General features: G+C 32.6%; 2 protein-coding genes across 6 annotated transcripts; both read left to right on the top strand.

Annotated features, from left to right (window-relative positions):
• The first annotated feature begins 2,234 nt into the window (after positions 1-2,234).
• LOC112464634 (solute carrier family 35 member C2) lies at positions 2,235-17,181 on the top strand. Of its 5 annotated transcripts, XM_025031760.1 has the most exons (10): positions 2,236-2,254; positions 2,366-2,446; positions 2,522-2,666; positions 3,246-3,476; positions 6,401-6,612; positions 6,718-6,790; positions 6,884-7,136; positions 7,300-7,475; positions 7,726-8,023; positions 15,851-17,181. In XM_025031760.1, the coding sequence occupies exons 4-10, from the start codon at positions 3,267-3,269 to the stop codon at positions 15,904-15,906; spliced, it is 1,278 nt and encodes a 425-aa protein (XP_024887528.1). In that variant the 5' UTR covers positions 2,236-2,254; positions 2,366-2,446; positions 2,522-2,666; positions 3,246-3,266; the 3' UTR covers positions 15,907-17,181. The 5 variants fall into 5 exon arrangements, 3 of the variants coding, with proteins under 3 accessions (XP_024887530.1, XP_024887528.1, XP_024887529.1); XM_025031762.1 differs by having other exon boundaries at positions 2,235-2,446; positions 16,894-17,181; XR_003041931.1 differs by having other exon boundaries at positions 2,237-2,446; positions 7,726-8,142.
• A 6,918-nt stretch (positions 17,182-24,099) lies between these two features.
• On the top strand, positions 24,100-24,626 carry LOC112464636. Its single transcript, XM_025031763.1, has 2 exons — positions 24,100-24,385; positions 24,493-24,626. The coding sequence occupies exons 1-2, from the start codon at positions 24,100-24,102 to the stop codon at positions 24,624-24,626; spliced, it is 420 nt and encodes a 139-aa protein (XP_024887531.1).
• Positions 24,627-25,592: the final 966 nt, after the last annotated feature.

The following is a 25,592-nucleotide window of genomic DNA, read 5'->3' as shown; positions in this document are numbered from 1 at the left end:
TCATTGAAATATTACAAAACATTTCAGAGAAATATGCAACGACGCCGCTAGGCGGCGCATAATAGTAAGACTAACTCGCAAGTAAATTTCAGTTGGGATCTAATATAAGCAGGCCTTCGGCGAAGCAAAATCATGACTATGATCAAGAATATATTTTACGAAGGACAGGAAATTGTTCCGGATGATCCTATACAGGGTGATCCGAAACAATTTGATATGAGAAAAAGTATCTGAAATATTTCCCGTATATTTTTGAAACATTTCAGAGATATTTTCGAAGCATTTCAGAGATATTTCTGAAGCATTTCAGAGATATTTATTAGGCATTTCAGAGGTATTTCTTAAGCATTTCAGAGATATTTCTTAAGCATTTCAGAAATATTTCTAAAGCATTTCAGAATTATTTCAGAAATATTTTTGAGATTTCAGAAACATTTCTGAAATCTCAGCTTGGCGGACATTTTAGCTTTCTGAAACATATCTGAAACATGTCTAAAATGTTTTTTTGAAAGGTTTCATATTTCATTGACAGTTTTTTTAAAGCTTTCTGAAATATTTTGATGCTGTGTGGGAAAGAATAAAAGAAACATTTACTTTATATCTTTTCGTAGGAAAAATATTTCCATTATAGGAATAAATGATCTAATTGTAATTTGATAATAAAAATATCAATGATTATAATTGCATAGTTGTAATTACGGTAAATATGCAGAATTTGCATATTTATTTTTTATTTGCAGAATTTGACGTTCGCGATCGTCATATGCGACAACTTCAATTAATGATTATAATTATAATTATGTCTATATTATATCTTTTTTTAATTTAATTTTTAATCTTTTTTATAATTATAATTATGTCTATTATATTATATCTTTTTTTTATTTAGAAAGTGCTCTACTAGCAGAAAATTGAAAAGAAGTTGAGCAAGTTATTAAAACTTGGCTGAGACGTGCAAAAGAAAGGGCAGGGAAAGAAGCAAAATAAAATAAAACATATTCTTTATTGTAAACATTTACATTTGCACATGCAATTTGTGAATTTATTTCATTTTTGCTCATTTTGAATCATTTTTGTTTTTAAACAATGCAAAAGTGTGAATTTGGAGTAAAATTTCTAGAAAATCTGAGAATTTTTTTACAAAATTTGAGTAAACATCTTTATTGAAATTTCAACATTAGTTTTTATAAATATTTTGTACAAACTGCTGTTTTCTTTAATTAATTTGCAATACGCGTGTGCAATACGTTTAACAATGTGCAGTGTATGTGTATGTGGATACATACATATATGTATATATTTTATATAATTTTTAAAATAAATATATTATTTTAAAATATTTATATATTTCATTGTTTTTACCCTTTTAATGTAAATTACAATTCTGGATGTTTCCTTTTATCATGTCCATAGGACGTCCATCGGATATCCTGGACATGTTTTAGGGATATAAGCATGTCCACTAATTTCACAATAGACGTCCGTAAAATGTCCAAAGGACGTTAAATGGAAGGCCTATGAACATTCTCAATATCCTTAAAGGACGTCTTATGGATGTCCTCGGATATCCGTGTGCTGTCTGGGCAAATAGGAGGGGAGCCCCTTCCCCCGCATAATAAAACTAATCAAACTCCCAGCGTGATAACTAATAACTGCTTGAATCAAGACGCTTGGTTATTCCGCACGATTGACCAGTCATTCCGCAGAATTGACCAGTCAATACTAAAACTGCCGCGGGCTTTGACCATAATATATTTTATAGATATATTTATTTAAAATTGAGAGAAACCCAAATAATGCATTATAAGTACATATATGTTTCAAATTCGCGCACTTTTTGCATGCGCGTGCGGCCACGGAGGATGCGCGGCGCATGTGCAGATCACGGAGCTGTGACAGAACACACAGTTTTTCGCCTTTTTTATCGAAACCTGATCCAACAAACATTTTAATTTGTTTATTCGGGTCCAACAAACGATTCCGCATTGATTGGATTGAACCCGTTTTGAAACAAAAACTGTAAAGAATTCTATATTTATCGGCTATATTAAAACACTAAAAATTATTTTCGTGTACATATAAAACCTATTAACTAACAAATGTTTAAATTAGTCTAACAATCACTTACAAACGACTAACAAACGATTCGTAAAGAAAAATGTTTTAAGTCGAAGTTGTCCGGCTAACTTCATTGAGGTTGTCCTGGGTTGTCCTAACTCAAGGAACTCTAGTACTCTAGTAGCAGCGAGTAGCAGTTTAGTAATTTCCTATAAAATTTCTAGGAAATTACTAAACTGCTGTTCACTGCTACAGCATTTTACTGTCCATGAAAACCCTCCATAACAGTGTCTAAACAGCCGAACAGCGTTGTGTTTGCGCTATAATTTTAGGTTATATAGGTTAGGGTTGACGCGGTACTTTCTCACACTTTTATGTTGAAATCAAGGTGAGAACGATCGAGCAACTTTAATAAATAATCGACGAGCCTTTTAATTTATCCCTTAATCTCTATTTTTTTCAGACAAGCAAAAGTGGTAATGGTATTGTGAGTGACATATGCAGGCATATGGGCACTTTTCCTTTCCGGACGATTGACGCATATACAGTAATTGTCACGCAATGGTTTGCTTACAATCTCTTTAGACTCAAGGCTTTATAACAAGACGGTGCGTTTCACAAATTTTTATTTTAAATTTTATAATTTTTTTTTACAATTCTTATTGTGTTAATCAGTGATGCTAACGAAATAAACTTTATTTAATAAAAATTGTTCGTTATTCTAAGAAAATGTTTGAAGCAAAAAGAATCAAATCTTACTTTAAAGAAGTTATTTGTGAAATTTTAAAAAAATAACGAAAGCAGTTATTTTGAGAATTATATATATTGAAACTATGATACATCTGTAATCACTACGTAGTTTTTTTAGAAAATTTTTTTGTATTAAAATTATCATAATTTCTAGTAATTTTTTAAACAGAAAAAATATGCAATGTGTCTTAAAAATTATTATAATGTATTTATGCATATTTTATACAAAGTAGAATATATTTGTTTCCTATTCCTGATTAAAACATTATTGAAAAATGTAGAAATAAGAATTTTTATTTTCTATATTATTGATAATATAGTATGAAATAAAATGAGACAAATATTTATAAATCTTTGTAAATTTTTTATTTTACTTTTTTGCCTTTTTTTTCATAGCAAGTTTTGTGTTGCTAAACATGTATTCTAATTTTTTTTAGAAATTTTTTTACTTTGGGAATATGACACGCTCACATGTAAAATACCAAATTGCTAGAGATGATGTTGATACATCCGAGTACTTGCCACAAAATGCTCCAGATTTCCAAAATGTGACGAAGCCAGAACCTACATTTTGGAGAATAGCATCCCACGTGTTTTCATTGATCTCCGCTTACTTTATTTTGTCGATAAGCCTTACATTTTATAATCCATGGCTTTACAATACATATGTGAGTAATTATATTGATAACCTAAAATGATAATTTTTTACATGTTTTGGTTAATATGAAGAAAAATGTATATATATATATCTAAAAATTTTTATTTATTTTGTTTTAAGAAAATGCAACTCATCCTTATGAGATTTTATTGTTTATATATACACACGCGCGCGCGCGCGCGCGCACACACACACACACACACACACACACACACACACACACAAATGTCCCATTTTAATCGATCACCTCCATAAACTTTTTTATTTGTGATTCTAGAAAGAAATGCTTTAGACGATAGTTGTTTGGTTTGAAGGAAAAAACATGATTCTTATGTGAGTTATGTCGTAGACGTCATCGTTTTCAAAAAATTTTAAAGACGACTAATTTCTTAAATTGGACTTGATTTATGTAGCGTTATATATAAAAAGCAAAATTTTTCCGTATTTATATATGATATCATATATGATTATATACGACCATATATCATTATACAGGCGATTAAAATATATGTAAATATATATAATCATATATGACCATATATAATCAATATATGTATATTGAAAAAGAAGTGTTAACTCCAATAAGAATAAAGTATTGATAAATTAAGTGTATATTTTTACAAAAGCTATAGAATCAAAAGTGAAGCGATTTATCCCATATTATAACTTGAAGCTGCTTGGCATGAGACGCTGCCGTGTCTTGATACCACTATTCGTCAAATTTTAAATACGAGAAACAAATTCTATCCGATGCCATCTATCGAATAATCCGAATTTACAACATTATAATGTTTCATATACAATTTGACATGATTATATATGCGTTCTTATAATTTATATATAAATTATATATAAAAGCATTTATCCACGTAAATTACATATATCCATATATAAACACAACAAATGTGCATTATATTTATTAAACTTTTAAATTCGGATTATTCAATAGATGGCATCCGATAGGATTTGAGATAAAAGTTATAGATATCGTCGAGACGTTTTCAAAACACTATATAATAAATCTCTCTTTCGTTAAAGATTACCTGAGATATTTTAAATTTTATCATGATATTTTTTAATATAAAATATGAAATATCTCGTAAAGTATTTACTTTTTCATTACTTTATTTTGACACTTTTGTACATAAAATATGAAAGGAAGCGAACAATAGAATTAATTTTTACATTTACAGTTTTACACAATTGAATGCGTTTACAAAATGCAATCAAACTTTTTAAAATAATTATTTCTGTTCTTTTTTTACAACAATTAGTTTATTTTTTTATTCTACGTATAAAAGTATCAATGTAAAGTCATTGAAAAGTGAATTAATACTTTACGAGATATTTCATATTTTATATTAAAAATATGACAATATTTAAAATATCTCAGGAAATTCTTATCGAAAGAGAGCTTTGTTATAGTGTTTTAAAAACGTCTCGACGAGATCTGCAACTTATCTCAAGGAAAAAATCAAGTTCCATTAAAAAAATTAGTCAAAATGTCTTGAAAATGACGACATATATTACACGACCCACATTAGAGAATCATATTTCCCTTTCAAACCTAACAACTTTCAGCTGAAGCATTTCTTTCTAGAATCACAAATAAAAAAATTTTTGGGGGTGATTGATTAAAATGAAACACCCTATGTATATATATATTGTGTGTATATATATATATATATATATATATATATATATATATATATATATATATATATATATATATATATGGCGCATTTCATGCCAAATCGACCTGGTTTGACCCTCGACCTCTCTGATTTGGTCCGCGATTTTTTATGTTATTGTTTCAACTCTAAAATGCACTCAGATTTTTTTTAAGAATTTTTTTAGATTTTCTTTATAAATATGATTTATTTATCGTTTTTAAAACTAATATATCGTTAGCCACAATTTAAAAATCTAAAAAAATTCTCAAAAATCCTATATCAGATATCAAAATTTTTAAGCCTTGATCCAAAATGGACCGATGTTCGCTCCTATTCTTTTTTTCGAGTTTTTTTTTAATTTTTTTCGAAAGAACGTTGAAAAAATTAGAAGCATAAGTCAGTCCACTGTAGGCTGTTGCTTGAAAATTTTTTTAAAGCGATTTTCCAAAATAAAAAAAATTGTATCGAAAAAATCTGAAAAAATTCTCAAAAATCCTGCGTTATATATAAAGATATTCAAGCAACAGCCTACAATGGACTGACTTATGCTTCTAATTTTTTCAACGTTTTTTTTCGAAAAAAATTCGAAAAAAGTTTGAAAAAGCTTAAAAAAGCTCGAAAAAAATAGAAGCGAACGCCGGCCTACTCTAGCTGGGTTAAAAATTTTGATATCTGATATAGGATTTTTGAGAATTTTTTCAGATTTTTAAATTGTGGCCAACGATATATTGGTTTAAAAAACTAGAAATAAATTAAATTTATAAAAAGAAATCTGAGTGTATTTTAGAGTTGGAACAATAACATAAAAAATCGCGGACCAAATCAGAGAGATCGAGGGTCAAACCCAGGTCAATTTGGCATGAAATATTCTATATATACATATATATATATATATATATATATATATATATATATACATATATATATATATATACATATATGGCTACGTACGATCGCTGGGCGTCCGCATCTCGCCACGCGCTTGCATTTGGCAGTAGGCCGAGCTAATATGGCGATTTTTTATCATTAATAACTCGTTAACTATTGCGAAAATTGCAAAATGGTACAGGATTTTTGGACTCGGTTTAATCCGCTCTATCTGTACACGAGCATTGTCCCAAATATTCTGGGACACACACACGTACGCACACACATACACGCACGCACGCACACATGTTTATATGTATGTATATTTATTTATTTACTTATTTATTTATTTATTTATTTATTTATTAACACAACTATTATACAATACTTTTAGGGATTTGATTTTCCACTTGGGGTTGTAGTTTGCCACTTGGTCATAAAATTTGCACTGTCCGCATTAATAAGATGCATTAGAAGATGTTACAATGGTAAACGGATAAATCTTCCATGGCAAAATATAATTTACTCAATAATGGTACCTGGCATAGCCAGCGGTGTCGATATTGGTTTATCAAATTGGGCACTTTCATTGATCTCGATATCTTTGTAAGTATTATAAATCTTAGAACAACTTAGGAAAACTTAGAAAATATTATATATTAAAATGTTAATGATTTATTACATATAGTTGTACGTGACATTTCTTTCTAGAGTCACTATGACTAAATCAACCACTATTATATTTATTCTTGGATTTTCTCTTCTATTCAAATTAGAGAAAAAGGTAAGACTGATTTTCAATGAAACTATGGTATTTATCAAGTATTTATTAAGCTTATACCTTTAGCAGGTAAGTAATAATTACTATTTATTGCAGTCGTGGTCTCTAGTAGGAATAGTGGCGATGATAGCAGGAGGATTAGCAATGTTTACTTATAAATCTACTCAATTTGGCATTCTTGGTTTTATATTGTGTCTCTTGGCATCATTCGCAAGTGGTATTCGATGGACTATGACACAACTCATTATGCAAAGATCCAAACTTGGTCTCCATGATCCAATAGACATGATGTATTATATGCAGCCTTGGATGCTGTTACCCGCAATGTCAGTGACTTTGTGGTTTGAAGGTAACTCTCTATTTTTACAACAGAATTTTAATAGAATTCTACAATTGATTAGACCTCATAAGTCACCCCAATGAAAAACAGTTCTTTTTTTTAACATTTTATGGTTTGTTGTAATATAATATCTTATTATAATTTCCAGTTTAAAAAATGTTTTAAATTTCAGGTGGCAGAATATACGACGGTATTAGAATCACCGATTGGGGCAATATCGGTAGCATTTTACTGACTACAGGTGCTGTAGTAGCAGGTGCCATTTTAGCATTTAGTATGGAAGTGATGGAATTCTTAGTTGTTACTTATACCTCTAGTCTGACATTGTCGATCTCGGGAATATTTAAGGTAAAATCACATTAATCTCAATTTTATTGGTTTTTTCCATATTGCAACACATGTCATGTTTATCTCTATTACAATCAATCTCTATTACAAACAATAATTTAAAAAAATGCAAGATTAGATTAGATAAAATTTAGATATTAAGAGATTATCAGATTAATATTACATAATTACACGTTTCTACAAACTTTATTAACAAAAACATGTCAAAAACGTTTCATAGATAATTTCATTTTTTTCTGATTTTTTATAGGAAATATGTACATTAGCGTTGGCCTTTGTGTTGAAAGGTGACCAAATGACTAGCCTTAACTTTGTAGGATTGTTAATGTGCCTTGGTGGTATAATACTTCACGTTATCCAGAAGGTATTGTTTAAAGGAAAGAAAGTAGTTGATAATATAGAATTACAATCGAAAATGGCAAGCAACAGTGCTAAACACGAAGAAGGAACTGATTCAAATGTGCCATTACTGACGGAAAAGTCGACGTCTTTAATGAATCTTCTTAACGCTGAATTTAGTTCAGATGAGGATGGTGATTTGAGGGAAGGTGATAACTCGACCCAAATATTATCAGATATTTTGCAACGCAGAGAACAGTGATACACTGTGAATTTTTAGACCTAATATGAGGAATTATTTTTTACTGAGGAGAACATTCCAAACAATGTATGTTATGACTTATAGCATTTTATATTTTTCCAATGTAAATTTTACAACCAATAATGAAGTTGTTGATATCAAATTTTACATCACAAAGGACTATGCCCACCCGGGAAAAAAAGATTATATATAATTATATATTAATATATATGATTATATGTGATTATGTATGAAAAATTTGGTTCTTTATATAAAATTATATATGGGTCCTCATATATGCACTCATGTATGGATACATACAAGATTCATATGGAAGTACATATAATCCTGATTATATATGATTATATCCCACACAGCATCGAAATATTTCAGAAAGCTTTCAAAAAACTGTCAATGAAATATGAAATCTTTCAAAAAAACATTTTAGACATGTTTCAGATATGTTTCAGAAAGCTAAAATGTCCGCCAAGCTGAGATTTCAGAAATGTTTCTGAAATCTCAGAAATATTTCTGAAATAATTCTGAAATGCTTTAGAAATATTTCTGAAATGCTTAAGAAATATCTCTGAAATGCTTAAGAAATACCTCTGAAATGCCTAATAAATGTCTCTGAAATGCTTCAGAAATATCTCTGAAATGCTTCGAAAATATCTTTGAAATGTTTCAAAAATATACGGGAAATATTTCAGATACTTTTTCTCATATCAAATTGTTTCGGATCACCCTGTATAGGATCATTTGGAACAATTTCCTGTCCTTCGTAAAACATATTCTTGATCATAATCATGATTTTGCTTCGCCGAAGGCCTGCTTATATTAGATCCCAACTGAAATTTACTTGCGAGTTAGTCTTACTATTATGCGCCGCCTAGCGGCGTTGTTGCATATTTTTCTAAAATGCTTCGTAATATTTCAGTGAAAAGGGTTACAAATGATTACGTACGAAATATTTTTTTAAAATGTTTCGTAATATTTCAGAAATATTTCAGTGAAAAGGGTCATAAATGATTTCGATGAAACGTTTCAGAAATACTTCTGAATGATTTTAATGTTACATTTTAATATTAATTGCCAAGTTATCTTTTGGAAAGCTTTCAGTGATATATGATTTTCATAAAACGTTTCAGAAATATTTCTGAATGATTTCAATTATACATTTCAATATTAATTTCCAAGTTATCTTTTGGAAAGCTTTCTGAAACAAGTTTTGCTGTGTGGGATATAATTTCATGTAGCGTTATATATAAAAAGCAAAATTTCTGTACATATATATGATATCATATATGATTATATATGATCATATATAATTATACAGGTGATTTAAATATATTTAAATATATATAAATGTTTCTTATACAATTTGACATAATTATATGTGGGTTCATATAATTTATATATAAATTATATATAAAAGGCATTTATCTATGTAGATTATATATGATTATATATAATCATATATAAACTTTAAATTCGGATTATCCAATAGATGGCATTCGATAGGATTCGTTTCTCGTATTTAAAATTTGACGAACAATGGTATAAAAACGGTATCAAGAGACACGGCACTATCTCACGTCAAGCAGTGCCAAGTTATAATACATGGAATAAATCATTTTACTTTTAATTCTACAGCTTTTAAAAAAATATACATCTTAATTTATCAATGCTTTAATATCGAAGTTAACAGTTCTTTTTTAATATATATTGACTATATATATGGTCATATATGATTATATATATATCTGTTTACATATATATAATACTAGCTGGTTACCCGGGCTTATTAACTGGCAATGTTTGGCGAAAATCTCCCGCTAAAACTACAATAGCTCCTCCCATTAACCGCTTATTTCCTCTTATATCTTGCAGAGTTCGATCAAGTGCTTCAAAAGCTCTCTTATGTGCCATAGTACACTCATCCCACACAATTACTTTGCACATTTTTAATACCTGTGCTTGTCCAGAATTCTTGCTAATATTACAAATTGGAGTTTCTGAGTTTGCAAGATTCAAAGGTAATTTTAATGCTGAATGTGCTGTTCTACCTCCATCCAATAATGTTGATGCAATTCCAGATGATGCTACTGCAAGACCAATTTTATTTTGCTTTCTTATTTCAGCAAGCAGCAAATTAATCATAAATGTTTTTCGTGTCCCTCCTGGTGCATCAATGAAAAAAATTCCACCTTTTCCATTTGTAATTTTATCTAGAATTGCATTATATGCCAATCTTTGATCATCAACCAAGAGTGGTTTATTATTTTCCACAAATTTTTCCAATTCATCAATATTGTAATTTTTTTCTCGCAAAATGTCCCTATTAAGTCCCTCATATCCACTTCGCATAGGTGCTTCTACTCCTAATTGATGTAAATTTTTTCCGTTTATTGATATACATTTATCTTCAATTAATATGAGAGCTTGATTAAATATTTCAGATGTAAAATTCAAATTTATGATGGAATTAACTCTGCGCGCTTCTCTTAGAATATCTTCACTCATGCTTTCTTTATATGTCTCCCACAGACCATTTGGATTTGAGGGCCCGCAAGTTGTTATTATAATTGCAAAAAGATTTCGTAGTTGACCTGGAAAGCATGTGAGAGAAGCTTCAAACAATGTTGTTTCCCAATGTTTATCATTCTCAAGTAAACCATGCTTTTGACACGCTTCTCTATATGTTTGACATACTTCTCCGTTGACAGTTTTCAATGATATAAAAGAAGTCGGTCCTCTGATTGTGTGAAGCAACAATCTCAGATAATAGCATTCAGCATTATTTGGGTGAATCGTATACACACGTCCTAAAGCTTCTGTTGCATACACATTATATCCTGGTACTCGCGCACCTTGTTTCCTCTTGCAGAACATTTTTTTACATGTATTCCAAGTATAATATTTTGGTACTTCTGAATATAACAATGTTCTCGCAAAAGAATCTTGTTGACACAAAAGAAAGAAGCCTGTCAATGTTGTATTTGATGGTTGCATTGATCTTTCTTTAGCGTTATTTTCCGTAAAATAAACTCGTTGTCCAATTTCTAGATGAACACTTAAATGGACAACAGTTGGATAACGATCGTGAATTGAGAAATTCAGAATACGCCAAACTGCTTCATTACTGCTGATATACTTCCCTATCTGATATTGTGTAATTTCATCTATTGTCGTTTTATCTTTTGCAAATCCAAAAACTGCCATATCACTGCCCTTATTAACATATTTACAAATGTATTTAATGGACTTTACTGAATTACAGTATTCAACGTTGATATGGGCTTGAAATATTTTTGAAAGCAAAGGAGTATAAGGTACAACCCATCTGTTATCTACCTCAATTTGACTATACTGGTTGTTTCTCTTAAATTTGATAACCGCAGAGTATCCTCCTTCTCCTGGTTTTCGTCTTCTATAAAGAGGGTAGCCATCATTTCCAGTTTGAGTTTCCTGTTTCAGTTCGCGAGGTTACTTTTTTGTACATTGTCCTTCCTTCATGCAAGGAGAATTACGATTCAGTGGTCCACACGGTCCATGAATCATATTTTTAATAATAATTTCAAAAAGTATAGGATCTTCCTCTGGATTCGGAAGCTCCGCCGAAATAACGCTATCAATTTGATTTGAACGAATTTTGTCGTTAAGCCATATTAAGATATGAGCATGTGGAAGGCCTCTTTTTTGCCACTCGATTGAGTACATCCAACAACAAATTTCCCCATAAATTTCACTTTTAGTTATTAAATACATTAATTTTGTTAATTTTTGCTTAAAAACTCTTGCTGTTAAATCATGCCGATCAGTTGATGCTTGACCATTAAAAAGCTCTTCTTTAATTTCAGACCAAGCTGGATTACATGTAAATGTAATAAAGAGATCAGGACGCCCATATGTTCTAACATATGTCATTGCATCTTGAGCATATTCATGCATATGTTTTGGACTTCCTGTAAATGTAGCCGGTAATATAACAATTTGTCCAATGTCTGCAACATTTCCATCATTTACGACAGCATCACGTAAATGAATATAATTATCCACTCAAAGTTTCTTTTGATTTAACCGAATATAAAGAAGACGTTCACTTTCAATTTTGGCGTACATATCAACAATAAATTGATGAAAAAGCTGACGACATTCTAAAATATGGTTGGCTAAACCAGGTCTTATCATTATTCGATATGCATAAAAATCCTTAGCACTTACTTTTTTATTCGTAGTTCTACCAGTGCTAGGATCAATTTGCATTATATTTAAGTGATATCCATCCTCACCTTGCCAAAATATTAATGGATACTGAAGAGCATCATATGATCTATGTGTTTCTGAAATACGTTGTAAAATTTCGCTCCTATGAATAATTATATCTCGCCTATCATATTCATTTCCAACTATTACAACTGCCACTTCATTAATAGTTGGAGCATTGAAACGACGTTCATGTTCACCAACTGGTCTCTTGTCTGCTCGTATTATAACTTTGTATTCATCCGTAGGCATTCTGTCCAATGCCGTTTTAAATATCTTTATTAAATTATTATTTTGATGCAATAATCTCTGCATTATTAAAACAATGTTTCGCCTTATTCCTGTAATGTTTTCACACCGTTGATCGACTTCTACTTGTTCATCACCCATAAAATAAATTTGTAAAAACTTCGGATTCTGATTAGGATAAGGAAGTATTGATCCTGCTCTGTGATAAATTTGGCCTTGCACTTTAAATGTAGGCATAAAGCCAGTTTCTCCAACTGTTACAGTTGCTCCAAAAAATGTCATCTGAAAGCATGAATTATATCTCCTTATGTTTTGTAAGAAATGTTTTGATTCTGACGTAATTCCTGACATAAACATAAAGAGTGTGTCGGGTGGCTGATTTAAAAACGGTAACTTAACTTTTCCATTTGAACAACACATTCCAGATGCTTCAGTTTTAAACTTTTTTGCTTGACAATAATCACATATTACATCCATTTTTCCAATTATTACTCTTGGATGAAATTGATATTCGTAATTTGGATCATAACTAAATGCCTCTAATTTCAAATCGGACCGCATAAATAATTTCCTTGATTGAACATGTTGTAACCGATCTTTTTCTACTCGAATTTCACGCTGTTGAGTCGTCTCCTCTGCCCTCGACTCGGCATTTCTTTTTCGATTTTCTTCAAGTCGGGCTTCAAGCTGTTGAGTCGTCTCCGCTGCCCTCGACTCGGCATTTCTTTTTCGATTTTCTTCAAGTCGGGCTTCAAGCTGTTGAGTCGTCTCCGCTGCCCTCGACTCGGCATTTCTTTTTCGATTTTCCTCAAGTCGGGCTTCAAGCTGTTGAGTCGTCTCCGCTGCCCTCGACTCGGCATTTCTTTTTCGATTTTCCTCAAGTCGGGCTTCAAGCTGTTGAGTCGTCTCCGCTGCCCTCGACTCGGCATTTCTTTTTCGATTTTCCTCAAGTCGGGCTTCAAGCTGTTGAGTCGTCTCCGCTGCCCTCGACTCGGCATTTCTTTTTCGATTTTTTTCAAGTCGGGCTTCACGCTGTTGAGTCGTTTCCGATGCCCTCGACTCGGCATTTCTTTTTCGATTTTCCTCAAGTCGGGCTTCACGCTGTTGAGTCGTCTCTGCTTCTCTTAATAATTTAATTTTCTTAGATTTTAAACTGATTTGTCCAATAGATTTTCTCTTTTTTGGAGGCATTCTAAAATTATTTTTTTAAGATTTTATTCTATAAGATATAATCCTTTAAGAGAGATAAAGTTGATAATTCAAATTTAAAAAAAAAATTGTTCCCTAAAAAATTATAATTACTTATCTATTTCAAAATATTACGTTGCTCGCTTGCGTGCTTTCCCTCACGTTCAATCGAACTTTCACAACAGGCATTACAAAAATATTGTAAGTATGTGTTATTTGCGAAAGACAACGTTTTACTTATCTATTTCTCTATTTTCAAATATTGCGTTGCTCGCTCACGTACTTTCCCTCACGTTCAATCGAACTTTCGCAACAGGCATTACAAAAAATATTGTAAGTATATGTTATTTACGGAAAACGACGTTTTACTTATCTATTTCAAAATATTACGTGCGTTGCTCGCTCGCGTGCTTTCCCTCACGTTCCCAATCTCCGCTCTTCCCGACTCTTCCGTACTCACAAAAATTATTAACACACACAAGTTCACAATTTAGAACCAATACAATTAATATTTGCAATTAATATCACTGACTCACATTTTAAAACGATTTTATTTCTGTTTCAATATCCTTATTGTAGACAAACATAAAGAGTGTTTATAGATTAAACATGTCGTAACCGGTCTTTTTCTACTCGAGTTTCACACTATTGAGTCATTTTCGCTTTTCCGATATTTCACTTACCGATCAGCGGCAATTCCGTCGTATACAATTCTTTGAGATTCACTCAATTATTTCCTAAAAAATTGGAAAAATTTTGTAATCGATTTCCAAAAAGATTGGTAACGAAAAATTATACAGTTTATAGCACTCTCCGGGAAATTCTACCCCTGTTTTACATACAATTCTTTAAAATTCGGTCAATATTTCCCGAAAAATGTGAAAAATTTCTGTGACAACGGTTTCTAACAAAATTTATGTGAGACAAAACGTCAATTCGTAACGGTATTCACTGAATACTATTTCTTATTTGAATTTAATTTTAATCTCAAATCGAACTTTCACAACAGGCATAACTGTTACAATTAATATTTGCAATTAATATCACTGACTCACATTTTAAAACTGATTATATTTGCAATTTCAATACTGCTCGCGTTATGTTTGTTTGACTTGAAGTTTCAGCTTTGTAACAAACTTAAACGCAACGAAATTCGTGCGAGACAAAACGTCAATTCGTAACGGTATTTACTGAATACTATTTCTTATTTGAATTTAATTTCAATCTGAAATCGAACTTTCACAACAGGCATTACAAAAAATATTGTAAATATGTGGTATTTGCGGAAGACAACGTTTTATATATAATTCTTTAAGATTTGGTCAATTATTTCCCGAAAAATTGAAAAAATTTCGGATACCGGTTTCCAAAAAGATCGGTAACGAAAAACTAATACACTTTATAACACTTCCCCCAAAAAATTCGACCCCTATTTTATACTTTTATCGGTCAATTATTTCCCAAAAAATTGAAAAAATTTCTGATACCGGTTTCCCAAAAAATCGGTAACGAAAAATTATACACTTTATGGCACTCCCCGAGAAATTCTACCCCTGATTCATATACAGTTCTTTAAAATTCGGTCAATAATTTCCCGAAAAATTGAAAAAATTTCGGATACCGGTTCCCAAAAAGATCGGTAACGAAAAACTATACACTCTATAACACTCTCCGGAAAATTCTACCCCTATTTTATATACTTTTGGTAAAAATTCGATCAAATAGTTTAAGAGTGTATAAAGAACATACATACATACATACATACATACATACAGACATTCTATTTTATATATATAGATATCTATTTATATATAATTAGATAAAATTGTATATAAATATTTTTTCCCGGGTAGCTTTGTTCGTTTGACTTGAATGCTCGCGTTATGTTCGTTTGACTTGAAGTTTCAGCTTTGTTTCACCCTGTATATAGATTATTATATATGTTCATATATGATTTTATATATAATTATATATAATTATATATAATTATATATGATCATATAGAAACAAAATTCATATATAATTGCATTATATATAATCATATATATTTATATATAATTATATATATATAATCTTTTTTTTCCCCGGGCAGTTTCTTACGGAAGTTGGGCCCCCGACGAACAGATTGGGCCATGGCTAAAATTGTAGGGCATCAAAAGAGGATTAAAACATTCCATGGGCATAACAATGTAAAATAAATCCCCTGAGTGCTAGAGTTCTTCGAAAATCGTTATTATGACCATGTATCACTGGTCTTCCAATTTCTCTGCGTCCAGGGGACATTTTCCCTGTGCGATGACGGCGGTAGAAGATTGAACCAAAGACATTGAAATAATGTCTGGAATGTATTTGGTACAGTATTAACGCGGCTAACAAGGGAACGTTTGGAACTATCCCTCTTCGATTTTGATGTGCTTTGGATATGGTTGTAGAATAGTATATGTTGTAACGAAAAATAACAGATACGTATTTTTTTATCTGCTTCGAAGCTTGTTTAGAGGTTGAAACAACCCTTCGAAAGAAATTTCATATATTTGATTACGAATGAATCCCTGAAACCGTGCGGTATATGAAAAAATATTTTAGACAAAGAGGTTAATCTCTATAATCGTGTATGTATTTAGATTTTTGTAAAAAGTTATATTTTTGCAAAAATAACACTAAAGAGTAGGAGTTAAAATATGTTTAAAAATGACAAAAAAATCTAAACACGAATACAGAGATTACTTAATACCGCAACTGTTTTGTCTAAAACATTTGTCCATATACCTCACAGTTTCAAAGATATTCACTCGTAATCAAATATATGGAATTTCTTTCGAGAGGTTATTTCAACTTCACAATATGCTTCGAAGTCGATAAAAGAAAAACGTGTCTGTTATTTTTCTCTATTCTACAACATATCTAAAACCTAAAACCCATCAAAATCGGTGAAGAACAGTTCCAAACGTTTCCTTGTAAGTCCCTGAACGCGATTTGTGCCGTTATGTCAGAGAAGTTAGGATTTGGATGTCATACGGTTGGGTGTTGTGCGCATATGATGACAGTCGTATGATATTTGAGATATGCCTAATTCCTTTGATAAAGACATCCATGCGTCAGCAACAGCAGTCAGCGATATTTTTGTATAATTAGAGAGCTCTGCTGAGGAAGAGGAACCTGAAGAGGGATAAGGTTCGACGATCGCCAGACTTCAATTAGGCAATTAAAACTTGGTTTCGTACTTTGTGAGTACCCTCCTATTGATCAGTATATGACTCCATGACTCGGGGCCCAAACTGGTCATAGTCCATTTATGCTTTATAAAATTTGATATACCAGAGATAACATGCCACAAATTTGTTAACAATTAACATTAAAAAGTGGTAGTTTTGTGTATTTTTTAAATGTCTTTTAACATTTTTCTATTTGTATAATTTGATATATTCAATGCATCACAAAAGATTTAATTAGCAATATATAATATGTTTGCTGTGAAATGTTAAATGTAATATTTCTATATAGTATCGTCGCATAAGGATATAAGATAAGAATAGCTTAAAAAATTGCGAAGTACAAAAATGAAAGTGTGAAATGAACTTCGTGTGTATTAATATTGCTAGAAAAATGTTGTTACATATGAAGATTTATAAATTATTATTATTGATGTTATTGTTTTTAATTAGTATGAACAAGAGGAGAGCGGGTGCTAGAGCACAATACAACTGAACATTAATCACTTAACTTAAAGAATTGTAGTAGATCTGCTCAGTAGGTCTTGTCCACGTTGTCGTAAGCTTTAAGTAGCTTGAGTATCATAATTATCAGACTCTCGATTGCGCACGCATGTTCGTGGCTTATCTCATGATCACAGATTTGTATGTTTGCGCGGTCAGAGTCTTCATTCCTTTCAAAGTACCGCGATCATTATTTATGACCAAGAGCTTTGCTGCAATATATTAATCCGTTTAAATTATATATAGATATATATTTTTTTTTGTGTATGTATAAAATTTCTCTTAAGACACGCGTCCAGAATAATATAATGATAATTCAATGTTTGTATAACATTTTTCTAATAATAAACGCACAATATAATAAATTTAAACGCACTGGTTGAAATACATTATTAATGTAACGGATAAAATTATTTAAACATATACATTTTTTAAATCCTATGTACACTTATAAATTATTATGAACATTAATAATAGTTCACATGTGTTATATTCAACATGTTAATATTATAGTAAAGTATTGTACCAAAAAAGTGTATAAAGTTAATTTTAGTTTCAAATCTCTCCTCATATTGAGGATAGATTTTGTAATTTCATTAAAGCTTAATAAATATTTTACATATAAAAATGTTATTTCTTGGCAAATCTATTTTCTTTCTGCATATTTTATAAATAAATATTAAATAATAATGTAAATGCATTATTTTCACAAAATGCAAACGATAAATAATTCTTTCTCTCTCTCTCTAAAAACCACACGATAAAAATACACATCAAGTTAGCCACCTCCGAGGATTTTGACCTTCACATATGTTGTCAAGGACATGACTCTGAGTAATTTTTCCTTAATAACTTAATAACTTAATCGTCGCTCATTGTTTATTTAAAAGTTATGAACAAAAAAGTTTGAGCAATTTACAAGTTTGTGTCAGTGCTAAGAGAATTAATTTGCTGATAAGTGTGCATAGATAGTACACATGTAGGCGGGGTGGGGGTGAGCCTTAATTTTTAAGTAAAAAATATAAAAAAGAGTAAATTACATTTTTATGTTTCTGTAATTGCTGTATCAAACGCAGTATTATCATATGTAATGGATACATTTCTGCCATTGTCCTGTATTATTTTTTTAGTGCTAAGAGAAGTAATTTGCTGATAGTACCGTGCATATAGACAGTACACATGTAGGCGAGGGAGGGGCTACTTAACCCTTATGATAAGATCGAACTCATATATAATCATGTCAAATTGTATATACATGAAATATGAAACATTATAATGTCAAATTGTATATGAAACATTGTAATGTTTCATATACAATTTGACATGATTATATATGAGTTCTTATAATTTATATATAAATTATATATAAAAGCATTTATCCACGTAGATTACATATATCCATATATAAACACAATACTTGTGCATTATATTTATTACACTTTTAAATTCGAATTATCCGACAGATGGCATCGGATAGGATTTGTTTCTCGTATTTAAAATTTGACGAACAGTGGTATAAGAACGGTATCAAAAGACACGGCAGCGTCTCACGCCAAGCAGCGTCAAGTTATAATATGGGATAAATCGCTTCACTTTTGATTCTATAGCTTTTGAAAAAATATACATCTTAATTTATCAATGCTTTATTATCGAAGTTAACAGTTCTTTTTTAATATACATATATTGATTATATATGGTCATATTTGATTAGGGGAAAGGAGGATACTCCCGGCCATTTTTTATTTTTTAAATTATGACTAAAGTTAAGAACATAAACATAAACGGACTACACAAAAATAATCAACAAGATATATATTAACGTAATTTAGTACAAAAAAAAAACAAAAAATATAGCAAACTTAAGAAAAAAACTACTTCAAACTTAGACTTAATTTTGGCCTCTGTAGAAAAGTGGCGGGTAGCTCCGGTCACCATAATATTTAATGACGAAATCGTTTTTTGGCAACACAAACATCACAGTTGTAGTATAAATCGGATGGATTTATATCTACACATATGCCTCATGAGCCCAGTCTTGACATTTATTGCATTGAATCCAATCCTCATCAAACGTTTCGCCACAAATGATGCATTCAGTTTTCTGATGTTCAGGACGTGGTTTAGATGTAGGATTTTTCTTTTTCAATAGGTTCTTCATATTTTTCGTGATCTTTGGCATCTTTTTAGGATCTTTGGTCTTCTCTACCAGCTCATTTTTATACGGCGATGACGTCGAAATCTGACTTTTTTGGGTCCTTCTTTTTTTTACAGTCAGTCTTTTCTTAGAGGTGTCTGGAAAAGGCGATAAAATCTTGAGAACGTCATTAACTTTTTCGTCCTGCAGTGATCCTGCAGTGAAGTGCGTGGAACTTGGTTCTATCTGCGGCAGCTTTTACACGTTCTTTTTATAAAGAAATAGACTTTCGAACAGGTGGCCGGAGCTACCCACAAAACTGGTAGCCGGTGCTACCCGACTTATTGACTTTGTTCAAAATCATTTACATTACCAAAATAGGTTAAGATTTGTTCAAGCAGAAAGAAAGACATAACATACAATAGTTTTGCAGTATGTAAATAAGGTATGTTGAGAAATGTGTTTTAATAGCAAATTAAGATATTTATATTTTCTATGTATTCTATGGTTCATGCTTCCGTAAACTAATGTAAAGGCGCCTTGATCACCTACCGCAATTGTTTGTTTCGTTGTTCACTTCCGCCTTCTTCCTCGCTAGCTCTCGCGCTGTAAAGAGACCGTTGAAACCGTTGAAACTACGTTTATAAAGTAAAGTATATTAGCCACGCATAACAGAGTCTGTTCAGTCTGTTTTGTTCCCAATCCCCATATTCCATCAGGTTATGGGCCCAGACTTTATGCGATACGAAAAGTAGCCAGAGAAACTTGTATTACTGTAACGAGATAAATCTGTGCGCGATACGCGTAATGGCGGAAATAGAAAAGTACAGGATTCCCTTGTTGGACGGAACAAACTACGACGACTGGAAATTCAGGATCGAGACTCTGCTAGTGGAATTAGAGCTCACATCCTACATTGAAGTCGAGTATACGAATTTGGTACAAATTGAGACGACTGACAACGCGGAAACACGAGCGAGGAAGCAAGCCGAGATAACCGAGCATAAGAAGAAGAACAGAAAATGTAAGTCGCAAATAATACAACGTATTGCAGACAGTCATTTAGAATATGCGAAAGGTAAAGCAACAGCGCGTGATGTGTGGCAATCGTTGGAAAATGCATTTTAAAGAAAAGGTATTGCGAGTTAGCTCTTGATACGAAAGACACTTCTTACATTGAAATTTGATTCCGGTAATGATAATCTCTCTAATCATTTTTTGAGGTTTGATAAATTAATTCGAGAACTCAAATCCAAAGGTGCTACCCTCGAAAAGTTGGATATAGTATGTCATCTTCTATTCACGATGCCGACGGAATATAATACGGTAGTAACAGCACACTGGAAACTATGTCATCAAAGCTACTGACGTTGAGCTTTGTGAAAACGAGATTACTGGATGAAGAATTGAAGCGGAATGGTAAACTTGCGTGCGAAAAGAATAAGTATAGTAATGCGTCGACAACTGCCTTTTCATCGTCTTTGCATGGATAATGGAAAAGAACATAAAACATCTTCTAAAGGCGCAGGAAATAAATTTAGTAAAAACAAATTGAAATTTACGTTTAACTGTCATAACTGCGGACTGCCTGGCCACAAGAGAGCAGACTGCCGGAAGAAAACAAAAACTAAAAATAATGAAGAAACTACGGCACAAATTGCTTCTAAAGGTGAAGATACAGTTTTCAATTTCGCTACAACTACAGAGCATGAAATACGGAATGCATCGAGCTGGTTCATAGATTCTGGTGCAACGGAACATCTAGTTAGTAGTCGTGATCAATTGTCAAACGTGGTAACACTGGAGAAACCGGTGAAGATAAACGTCGCTAAATTTGGCAGTTACTTACGAGCAGAACAAACCGGAGAAATCAACGTTGTGAGCAACGTGAATGGGAAAAAGATTCCTATAAAGATAAAAGACGTACTCTTTGTACAAGGATTGATTTACAATCTAATATCCGTGCGTAAATTAGAGATAAACGGATACAAAGTACTATTTGCTAACGAAAGAGGAATAATCAAGAAGCGAGACACGACGGTGGCGGTCGCAAACAGGGAGAATACGCAGTTGTATGCACTAAATCTGGAACATGTAGGAACGGTGAATGCTTGTACTGCTGCAACAGATCTGAAAATTTGGCACAGGAGGTTCGGACATCTGAACTATGAGAGCATCAGGAAGGTCTTGGATCAAAATAATAAAACAAGGACGGATGCATCACAACAGTCGATAGAAAAATGTCAGGTGTGTATTGAAGAAAAACAGACCAAATTGCCACACGATCAACATCGGATTCGGGCAAAGAGACCACTTCAGCTGATAGCGACATAATGGGACCAATAAATCTAATATCTTACGATAGGAAGAGGTACGTATTGACATTTGTCGATAATTACACGCACTTTACCGTTGCATATACTATTAAGTCTAAAACTGAAGTAATAAATGGTTTAAAAAATACGAAGCAATGGTAGTAGCATATTTCAATTCAAAAATAAGTCGTTTCAGATGTGACAATGGACGCGAATACATATCTAACGAGATAAAGGAATACTTCGAAGAGAAGGGAATACAATTTGAATTCACTATCAGATATACGCCTCAACAGAACGGAGTCGCTGAGAGGATGAATAGGACTGTCATTGAAAGAGCGAGATGCATGATCTTGGGTTCTAAACTTGGTAAAGAACTCTGGTCCGAAGCTGTATTGGCAGCTGTATATCTTGTCAACAGAAGTACGACATCCGCTTTGAATGGAGGTGTACTTGCGTACTTGTGGTTCGATGAGCCAGTAAACACCAAGAAATTGAAAGTTTTCAGTTGTGTTGCCTATCTACGCATACCAAAAGAACTTGTAGCTGGAAAATTTGATTCCAGATCAAAGAAAAGTTACTTCGGAGATATTGTCCTAATGGATACAAACTCTGGTGTCCTGAAGAGAGGAAAATTCTGTTTGGAAAAGACGTTATATTTGATGAGACGAAATTCACCTTTGTTGATTTGACGAGTGAAGATTGGATTCCGAATACTGTTGGACAACAAACAGATTCTATTGCTGATACACAAGAAAACATTGATGTAAACGAAACACCGCAAATTAAAACACCTCAAACGACTGAATCATCTGAAGACAAGTTTGAAGATGCAGATGGAACTCCGACACGAGCTAACGGAAATCGAGATAGTGGAAATAAAGGATGTACACTTCGAAGATGAGAGAGAGAGAAAAAACCGAAATATTTGGAAGACTATGCGGTCTTAGCGTTGCACGCGGAATCATTTGTAGAAAATGTACCGGAAACGTTCGAAGATATTCAAGAAAAAAGAGATAAAGAAGAATGGGAAGGTGCAATACAGGAGGAGATAGATGCTTTAATAAAAAATGATACTTGGGAAGTAGTCGAGCTTCCACCTGGAAAACGAGCACTCAACTGCAAATGGATATTCAAAGTCATACGCAATAGCAACGGAGAAATTGACCGTTATAAGGCGCGGTAGTAGTAAAAGGCAACGAACAGCGGTGTGGATACGACTACAAGAAAACTTATGCACCAGTTGCAAGACTGACAACTTTCAAGACTATGCTAGCAATCATCAATGAAAGGAACTTACATGCTTGTCAACTGGATGTGAAGAATGCCTTTCTACATGGTCGAATTAAGGAGGAGATTTACATGAAGCCACCCGTAGGATTTCAAGTCTGTGGAAACAAGGTGTGCAAGTTGAAGAAGGCCCTATATGGCCTGAAACAGGCTCCGCGGTCATGGAATGAGACTTTCGACACGGAAATAAAAGATCAGGGTTTTCAACAGGCGGAAACAGATAAATGCTTGTATGTGAAGGATACAGAAGAAGGAAAAGTTTACCTGCTTCTTTATGTTGACGATATTATCATTGCAGGAAATAATCTCAGAGAAATAGAGAAACTGAAAGACAAGTTAAAGAAACGTTTCTGTATGAAAGATCTTGGCGATTTACACTCATTTCTTGGAATAAATATAGTCAGAACGGAAAACGAAATACGACTCAGTCAACCTGGTTATCTGCAGAATCTGTTAACTCGCTTTGGGATGTGTTAGTTATACATTGAAAAGTAATCAGACATTGCTAAAGTCTACATACTACATGGTTCAAGTTTATTTTGTTTTTTATTATTCTTTGAGATAAGGCCCATATTTCTTTCTTTACATTCGATACTTAATTCGATATTCTGTTCGATATTCAAATCGATACTCTCGTTGAGACTCTCTTCTTTATCCGCTGTATTGTAAGAGGTAACACATTAAAGAGCTTGTAATTTTCATTGTCATTCTGGCCTTCATTATTGGGACTACACGTCATATCTCATCAGGTTATGGGCCCAGGTGCATTTAGACTTGTAGCAAAAGCTTGGAAGTCAAAGTTGCGCGTATTATTGCCCAAAGGATATTCTGAGGTTAGGAAGTTTTTCTTTCTCGATATATATTCAGATAGTTCTTTATACTAAAAATGAATTCGGGAAGTACGTCTCAATCCCCTGTTGTTGTCGGTGGTGGATATACACTAGAAAGGTTAGAAGGTACCAAGAATTATAACAACTGGAAATTTACAATGAAGATGTCTTTGATTATGGATGGACTTTGGAACTGCGTCTTAGGTACAGATAACGATGCAATCCGAGATCAAAGAGCTCTTGCGAAGATTTGTCTAAATGTTCAGTCTGCATGCTACGCCTATGTGAGAGAAGCAAATACGTCAAAGCAAGCGTGGGATAACCTACAAGCGGCATTTGAAGGCAAAAGTTTATGCCGAAGATTAAGTCTCTTACGTAGACTGCTTCGAACCAAATATGAAGATTTTAAATCTATGGATGACTATATGTCAGTGGATTGGTTTCACTAGTGCAACAGCTTGCGGATATTGGGCATAAGGTAAATGACGAAGAAGTTGCGATGCTTTTACTAGGAGGTCTTCCTGCAGAATTTGATCCATTGGTAATGGGAATAGAAGTCACTCATGAAAGATTTGTCTACTGAAATGGTAAAAGCAAGATTATTATCAGAAGACTATCGAAGAGTAAGTACAGAAATGGATACTAACAACGATGCTGCATTTGCTGCGATGAAAAACCCAGTTAAAGACGCTAGTCAAATGAAGCAAATAACCTGTTACAAATGTAGAAAAGAAGGTCATATTAAGCTAAAATGTCCTCAACTGAAGAAAGAAAAGAAGAAGCAGGATAAGAAGAACTTCTCTAAGAAGACTGAGGACAAGCTATTGTTAGCAGCAAGTTTTGCAATTGGCAATTTTGACAAAAATGGTTGGTATATTGATTCAGGCTGTACGACGTACATAAGCATGAGAGATGATTGGTTTTCCAAATGTTCAAACGATGAATCAAAAGAGATTGTTATTGCAAATAATCAAAAGCTACATAGCAGAGGAACAGGTGAGATTAAAGTTAGTCTAAAAAATAATACTGAAAGGATTATTACAGACGTCATGTACCGGGTGCGAGAAAAGTCTGGAAACGGTCAAATATCTCGAAAACAAAACGTTTCTGAGAAAAATGTTTCGAACCAAAGTTGTAGGGTTTTAAAAGTTCTATTCAATGATCATATCCGTTTGACCTTGAGTGGAGGCGTCAAGGCGAGGTCAAGACCAACCTAATTTTTTTAAATGGAACACCCCATTTTTTATGACACAGTATTAAAGGTGGCAGCGAAACGTTTCCAAAACACTACTTGAAAATCTATTTTCGTTGAGAATTGCCTGAGTTATGAGCTTTAGAATTTACGGTGCCGCCAGCATTAGTATTATCCAGGATGTACCGCGTGGAGGTTGCATGGTCGGACTTTACACCCCTGTGTGTGTGTGTGTGTGTGTTTGGGTTAGAGGGTTTGGAGTCATTAAATACTGCGAGAGTGACGAACCGCGGGGTCCTTATCTCTGCTGACACACACACACACACACACACACACACACACACACACACACACACA

Source organism: Temnothorax curvispinosus, unplaced genomic scaffold (assembly GCF_003070985.1).
Source record: "Temnothorax curvispinosus isolate PA1 unplaced genomic scaffold, ASM307098v1 QBEX01014375.1, whole genome shotgun sequence".
Classification (NCBI taxonomy): domain Eukaryota; kingdom Metazoa; phylum Arthropoda; class Insecta; order Hymenoptera; family Formicidae; genus Temnothorax; species Temnothorax curvispinosus.
This window is presented reverse-complemented; position numbering and strand designations above follow the sequence as displayed.